This window comes from Hyla sarda, chromosome 8, assembly GCF_029499605.1.
Source record: "Hyla sarda isolate aHylSar1 chromosome 8, aHylSar1.hap1, whole genome shotgun sequence".
Lineage (NCBI taxonomy): Eukaryota > Metazoa > Chordata > Amphibia > Anura > Hylidae > Hyla > Hyla sarda.
This window is the reverse complement of record NC_079196.1, coordinates 228,535,875-228,543,950: the sequence shown is the minus strand read 5'-3', so window position 1 is coordinate 228,543,950 and position 8,076 is coordinate 228,535,875. Positions and strand designations below refer to the sequence as shown.

The window sequence follows — 8,076 nt, the reverse complement described above, 5'->3', positions numbered from 1 at the left end:
TTTGTCTAATTGACAAACTGTCTGCACATGCGCGAGTACACAAGTGCTACGCTAACAGCGTAGCGTACGTTAGGTCTACACTAATAGCATAGCTTCGCGCAAGCGCAGACAGTTTGTCAATTAGACAAAAAAAACTTTATTGGTAAAAAAAAAAAAATAACTACCTGCGCATGCGCCGGAAGAGGCCGCAGATTCTTCGCTGAGCCACGGAAGAAACAGGAAGAAAAAATTTGCCTCGGACGTCAGAAGATAGGAAGGACAGAAGCAAGAATACACCCCCGACATCCCATGTACCGAACACAACATGGTGGAGGCCGAGGTGCACAGCAAGCCGCTGGAAGAAAAAGGGGCCAGCTTCCGGATCTTCACAAAAGGTAAGAAAATACATATATACATAATCACAACACACATAAAAAAAACACCTACTTATACACACACAACACACAAACATAATAACAAAAAACAGTATAAACAAGGGAGAACCCCTTTAACTTCAGAAGCTCATAAGTACTGAAAGGATTAAGATTTTTTAATAGAAGTAATTTACAAATCTGTTTAACTTTCTGGAGCCAGTTGATATATATATATATATATATATATATATATATAAAAAAAATTTTTTTTTCTGGAATACCCCTTTAACCCCTTAAGGACGCAGGACGTAAATGTACGTCCTGGTGAGGTGGTACTTAACGCACCAGGACGTACATTTACGTCCTAAGCATAACCGCGGGCATCGGAGCGATGCCCGTGTCATGCGCGGCTGATCCCGGCTGCTAATCGCAGCCAGGGACCCGCCGGCAATGGCCGACGCCCGCGATCTCGCGGGCGTCCGCCATTAACCCCTCAGGTGCCGGGATCAATACAGATCCCGGCATCTGCGGGAGTTCGCGATTAAAATGAACGATCGGATCGCCCGCAGCGCTGCTGCGGGGATCCGATCATTCATAACGCCGCACGGAGGTCCCCTCACCTTCCTCCGTGCGGCTCCTGGCGTCTCCTGCTCTGGTCTGTGATCGAGCAGACCAGAGCAGGAGATGACCGATAATACTGATCTGTTCTATGTCCTATACATAGAACAGATCAGTATTAGCAATCATGGTATTGCTATGAATAGTCCCCTATGGGGACTATTCAAGTGTAAAAAAAAATGTAAAAAAATGTAAAAGTAAAAGTAAAAAAAAAGTGAAAAATCCCCTCCCCCAATAAAAAAGTAAAACGTCCGTTTTTTCCTATTTTACCCCCAAAAAGCGTAAAAAACATTTTTTATAGACATATTTGGTATCGCCGCGTGCGTAAATGTCCGAACTATTAAAATAAAATGTTAATGATCCCGTACGCTGAACGGCGTGAACGAAAAAAATTTTAAAAAGTCCAAAATTCCTACTTTTTTAATACATTTTATTAAAAAAAAAATTATAAAAAATGTATTAAAAGTTTTTTATATACAAATGTGGTATCAAAAAAAAGTACAGATCATGGCGCATAAAATGAGCCCCCATACCGCCGCTTATACTGAAAAATAAAAAAGTTATAGGTCATCAAAATAAAGGGATTATAAACGTACTAATTTGGTTAAAAAGTTTGTGATTTTTTTTAAGCGCAACAATAATATAAAAGTATATAATAAGGGGTATCATTTTAATCGTATTGACCCTCAGAATAAAGAACACATGTCATTTTTACCAGAAATTGTACGGCGTGAAAACAAAACCTTCCAAAATTAGCAAAATTGCGTTTTTCGTTTTAATTTCCCCACAAAAATAGTGTTTTTTGGTTTCGCCATACATTTTATGATATAATGAGTGATGTCATTACAAAGGACAACTGGTCACGCAAAAAACAAGCCCTCATACTAGTCTGTGGATGAAAATATAAAAGAGTTATGATTTTTAGAAGGCGAGGAGGAAAAAATGAAAACGTAAAAATTAAATTGTCTGAGTCCTTAAGGCCAAAATGGGCTGAGTCCTTAAGGGGTTAAGGCAGCAAAGCTTGCCTACATGAACCACTACCACAGAGATACATATATATCCCCCCAGGAGAACTGAGTTACGAAGCAGTAGGCAGTGCCGATCACTGTATTTATTTTCACAACATGAAGTGTTATGTTGATCCAGAAGAAACAAAACTCCTAAGTCACCCTGCTATCTAGAACTGACACTCCTCATATAATACTATGTATTTCTTAGTTGTCTTGAGGCTATCCTATATAAGGAAGATATCCAACCATTAGTAAAATTTGTCCACCAGCTCTTTAGTGATTTAGGGGTGCAGTGGAAAAGTTGCCCAGTTGCCAATAGCAACCAATCAGATCGCTTCTTTCATTTTTAACAAGGCCTCTGCAAAATGAAAGAAGCCATCTGATTGGTTGCTATGGGCCACTAGGCAACTTTTCATCTGTAGTGGTTTCAATAAATCCCCACCTTAAAGGGGTTTCTAGGACTGGGAACGTCACGTCACGCCACTCCCCCTCCATTCATATCTATGGGAGGGGGCGTGACGGCCGTCACGCCCCCTCCCATAGACATAAATGGAGGGGGCGTGGTGTAACGTCACGTCCCCAGTCCCGGAGGTTTCCGAAACTGGAGACGCAGCCCCGCATACAATGCGGGCGCTGCAGGGAGATCATGGGGGTCCCAGCATGGGGGGTCCCCTTTGGATAGGGGATAAGATGTCTTAGCGCCGGTGTACCCCTTTAATCCTTTGAGAAGAAGTCCAGAGTGTGGCTGGACCATGAGTGAGGTCCTCTTGTTCATTATTGGTCCTAATATCTGCTTTTTATAGTTTTTGTGCATTAACCACCATCTATTCTGTATATTGTTTTAGATTCTTATTATATCTTTAATAAAACTGTCTCCTCTTTTTCTAGGACTTTTTCAGCAATGGAGTCCAAACTATATCTTTTGTTTTGGCTTCTTCTTCTTGACCATCAGAGACCTTCTATGAGCACACCTATCCTTAGAGCTGGCTGTAGACCTGGCACATCGGAAGAATGTAAGGATGCTAGATTTGTCCCAGGTCATACACTCTTAGGAGAAGGCATTAATATTGTCACCATGGAGTCAACCGGATCTTTTCTTCTCGACCTACAAGAAGTTGGAGAGAAATGTACACTGTGCAGGAACCCTCACAACAACAACAACATGGAGAAACTACCCAAGGCCCTGGTGGACTGGAGACCTGAGACCACATGTTCCAAAAATATACAAAGCTCGGTGTCTCGGTCTAAAGTGTCGGTAGCCGATGAAGCGACTTCTACAGTGCAAAACGATTGGAAAATTGGTCTTAATGTGAATGTTTATGCGGTGGATGTCAAAACAGCTGTGGGAGGTTCTCAGAGTCAGATGGCCAAGTTTGCCAATAGTAAAAGCCTCACCGACAATTACAGCTTTCTGAGCCACAAGTTGGAATGCGCCTTCTACAGGTATTACCCATATTCTGTATTAAGTAGAGTAGGAGTTACTAACAATTACTTTTTTTGTTATAATGATCATAAATAATCTACACAAATGAGCTAAACTTCTGCATTTATGTTATGTAATTTTTTTTTCATTTCAGTTTTCGCCTTGGATCGAATGCCTCACTAACTTCTCATTTTCAAAAGTCTTTAGAAGAACTTCCAGGTTTCTATAATAAGGCCGAATACAGACGTCTGATTGACAGCTTTGGCACCCACTATATCACCCGTGTAAAAGTTGGAGGTCGGACCCAAGAGGTGACTGCAGTGAGAACATGTCAACTGGCTATGAGTGGATTTAAGATGGACGAGGTCAAGGATTGTCTTTCAGTTGAAGCCGAGATTGGAGTAAATAAAGGAGACAGTTCGGCCAGTATCGATTCCAAGGTTGAGCATTGCAAAAACAAATTATCAAAAACAGATCTTGGAAAAAGTTTTCATCAAACTTTCAGTGAAAGTGTGTCTAAGGTTAGTGGTTGAGCTTTACCAACCTCTTCTGGCAACCAGGAGTCATTGTATACAAATCATTAGCGTTATCACATATTCGCGAATTTGAGAATATTCGCGAATATAGCACTATATATTCGTAATTACGAATATAGTTTTATTTATTTTTTATTTTTTCACAGTACACATCAAAGTGATCATCCCTTTCTGCTTCCAGCTTGTGTGGTGAAAAGAAGGCTCTAATACTACTGTGTGATAATACTACATTTGCATATGCTAATTTTCGCATATGCTAATTTTCACACCTGCAAAATTTCGTCTATGCTAGTTTTCGCATGTGCGAATTTTCATTTATGCAAATTTTCGCATATGCGAATATTACGACTATGCAAATGTATCGAATATATGCCGAATATTCGTCCATATATTCGCAAAATATCGCAAATTCGAATATGGTCTATGCCGCTCAACACTACAAATCATCACAGTAGAGTCATTAATATCAGCTAAGTAAAGAACAGTTTTGACGATAACTAAATCCAGATAGAAAATCCCGCACTCACCATGTCCATCGCTGTGTCTTGAGGAGGTTCAAAGGAAGAGGAAAGTGCAAGGAGTAGACGGGGCTCAGAGGCAAACACCGGTGGTTTCGTGCTAATTAGCACTTCATCCGGCCCCTCTGAGGGGCCGGATGAAGTGCTAATTAGCACGAAACCACCGGTGTTTGCCTCTGAGCCGCGTCTACTCCTCTGAGGGGCCGGATGAAGTGCTAATTAGCACAAAACCACCGGTGTTTGCCTCTGAGCCGCGTCTACTCCTCTGAGGGGCCGGATGAAGTGCTAATTAGCACGAAACCACCGGTGTTTGCCTCTGAGCCGCGTCTACTCCTCTGAGGGGCCGGATGAAGTGCTAATTAGCACGAAACCACCGGTGTTTGCCTCTGAGCCGCGTCTACTCCTCTGAGGGGCCGGATGAAGTGCTAATTAGCACGAAACCACCGGTGTTTGCCTCTGAGCCGCGTCTACTCCTTGCACTTTCCTCTTCCTTTGAACCTCCTCGAGACACAGCGATGGACATGGTGAGCGCGGTATTTTCTATCTGGATTTAGTTATCGTTTTAGCTATGCACTCATTCTTCCGTGCACCTCCTATACCATACATTTTTTTAATTGAAATCGCTACTACAGGGACCTTCCATTTTTTCACCAATGTGAACAGTGCATCCTCTCACTCTCTTTCTTACTTGAAATAACAGGTTTGATTGTAATAAGAGAATGGCTTTATCTGACCAAACATCTATCCATACAGGTAAAGACCGGCATTGCCAAATAACCATGAGAGTTGTTTCTTGTAATGCTTCAACTAGACTAGACCTCTCTACAAGGATCGGTCAGTTTTCACGAGACGAAGAGTGTTGTTATTGTGTGAGATGTTCATTGTCATAGGACGGTACAAATACGATTCTTTATTGTGAATTGACAGAATTGCTAACGTCAAGTTGATCTATTTAGCATTTGTTCACTTTTCTACAATTCTACGTAGCTTTTCCCCCGAATTGTAATTGCGCAGAAATTTTTATGTAATTTTTTTTTCACTTAACATTACATAATCAAATGGCACAACAGATAAGATACATTGCAGTTCATTCTTTTGATGTTACATCCCTTAATAAAAACCTCAATGGTGGAAAAGTATTGTTCTGCAGCCGATGATGATTAATGATGACTTTGTCATAAGTTGTGGTTATTTCTAGTATTAATATATGGTAACATCAAATAACCTATAACTGAATGAGATAAAAATGTGTTAATTCCTGTAGAGCTGAATCCCATAAAAGATGTTTGTGTTTCCATCTAAATATGGAGTTGTCGTCTACATTCACAGGTGATTGGAGGAAATGCAACGTTTGATCTTCTCTCCACCAATAAAGCCTCTACTGATGTCTTCAAGAAGTGGATAGAAAGCCTGAAGACCTTCCCCGGTCTGGTCTCCTATTCCTTAGAGTCCATCCATAACTTGGTGAAAACCAATGGTTCTAAGAAAGAGAATCTCAAACTGGCCATAAGTGATTACATCAAGGAGAAGGCTTTATCACAGAAGTGTTCTTGTCCCGGCCGCCATGTTACCAACCAAGGGAAAGACTGCTCCTGTACATGTTCAGCTTCTAAGTACACGAGTTCTGACTGCTGCCCAACACATCGAGGAGCTGCCAAACTTCATGTGACCATCAAATCTGCCACCGGTCTTTATGGTGACTACTGGACACAGACAGATGCCTATGTGATATTTAAATTTGATGATGTTTCAATGAGAACCCCGACCATCATGGACAAAAATAAACCAACATGGAATAAGAAATATGAATTGGGACTTGTAGAGCTCAGGGAAAGTAGAAAGTACACCATAGAGGTTTGGGATGAGGATCCTTCTGATGCTGATGATCTCCTGGGAAAGTGCCAAAAAGTTCTTATTTCAGGAGAATACTTTGAAACCTGTTACCTTAACCACGGCAGCCTCTCATACTCTGTGAATGCTGCTTGTGTCGACCACCTCCATGGGCAGGTTTGTCACGATTATAGCGCAGTGCCCCCACGTGCTTAGTCAAGGGTCCGAAGTGCCCCTTAGTGTACAAGCTTCTACCCTGGTGGAGCTGTACTCTGCAGTCATATGTATATCCTTACTTTGTAATTTTCATGCTTATGTTAAGGCAGGTTTAAACTTCTTTGAGCTTCTTTATTTGATCATTTATACACGGGGTTCATATTTATATACGGGGTCCATATTTATCAATATATTCTACCAAACATGAACAGGTCCAGCATTTACAGATGTAAAGATATATATATATATACATATATATTAACAGTATAGACCAAGGTTTAGACACAATAATAGAACCCCTACCATTAGAGAACTCATGAAGCCCAACATAAACTATCCCTTCAAAGGCTAGCCTTGAGCAGATCACATTAGGGTCCTATGTGGAGGTTCCTTCTTAAGTGAACTAACATTTATCATCAACAATATGACCTGGGCATATGATGAGTGAAGAAGAGCCAATGGTTGGCATAGACATTGACTGTTCTGTACAGATGGACCTTCTGGATGACACACACCCTCTAGTGGTCAAGGTTTCCAATCCAGCTGTCCATACTGATGACTCTTATTGGTACGTGAAGACCACAGATAATGTATATAAAGATGGTTTTCCATATGATGGCTAGTGAATCTAGATTAAAGGGGTACTCCGCCCCTAGACATCTTATCTCCTAATCCAAAGGATAGGGGATAAAATGCCTGATCATGGGGGTCTCGCTGCTGGGGACTCCCGCGATCTTGGCTGCGGCACCCCAGACATCCGGTGAACGGAGCGAACGGAGCTCCGTGTCGAATTACTGGCTATGCGGGGTGGAGCCTTGTGATGTCACAGCCATGCCCCGCTTGTGACATCACGGCCACGCCCCTGCAATGCAAGTGTATGGGAGGGGGCATGATGTCCATCACTACCCCTCCCATAGACTTGCATTGAGGGGGCGTGGCCATGTCGTCTCGAGTGGGGCTCTGCTGTGACGTCAAGAGCCTCCGGCGCTGCAACCGATGCTCTAAATGAACGCCGGGTGCAGCAGGGAGATCGCAGGGGTCCCCAGCGGCGGGTCCCCAACAATCAGACATCCTTTGGATGGGGGATAAGATGTCTAGGGACAGAGTACTCCTTTAACGCCAAGATAAGAAAGAAACCAAAAGGTTGTCTTAACTGGTTACTTAACACAAATCTGGTTAATTTGGTTACTTAACACAAAAGTTGTCTAATGTATAATGTTCCTCCCTTGTGTATATGATGGTGGTGGCTTTTTAGCTGATATTCTGTTTGTGTCTTTCTGCTTATTCGGCTTTCTTTATATAAGCGCAATAAAGAGCATTACAAAACAATCCCTTGTATAATTTCTGTAAAAATGTTCTTCTGAAACGAGGCACAACTAACCATGAACCAATCAACAGGCCCCAAAGTCATCCCAGTGGGACATTTTAGTCTGAGAAACAATGGCCCTGATTTACTATTGTAAACCCGACCTGTTTGTTGGGTTGTGTGCCAAAATGTGCCACAGTAAATCAGAATTTGGTGCAATGCCCCATAGCCAGAATTTGCAACCAAAAAAAATAAAAAAAAAAAAC

General features: G+C 41.9%; 1 protein-coding gene across 1 annotated transcript; it reads left to right on the top strand.

The window, feature by feature from the left end:
* The first annotated feature begins 2,582 nt into the window (after positions 1–2,582).
* Positions 2,583–6,637, top strand: LOC130283991 (perforin-1-like). Its single transcript, XM_056533854.1, has 4 exons — positions 2,583–2,742; positions 2,870–3,424; positions 3,559–3,925; positions 5,788–6,637. The coding sequence occupies exons 2-4, from the start codon at positions 2,883–2,885 to the stop codon at positions 6,502–6,504; spliced, it is 1,626 nt and encodes a 541-aa protein (XP_056389829.1). The 5' UTR covers positions 2,583–2,742; positions 2,870–2,882; the 3' UTR covers positions 6,505–6,637.
* The last annotated feature ends 1,439 nt before the right edge of the window (positions 6,638–8,076 follow it).

Coding starts and splice junctions, on each gene's coding strand:
- LOC130283991 (XM_056533854.1), top strand. CDS start 2,883: ATGGAGTCCAAACTATATCTTTTGTTTTGGCTTCTTCTTCTTGACCAT. Junction 3,425..3,558: donor TTGGAATGCGCCTTCTACAG/GTATTACCCATA, acceptor TTTTCATTTCAG/TTTTCGCCTTGGATCGAATG. Junction 3,926..5,787: donor TCAGTGAAAGTGTGTCTAAG/GTTAGTGGTTGA, acceptor CTACATTCACAG/GTGATTGGAGGAAATGCAAC.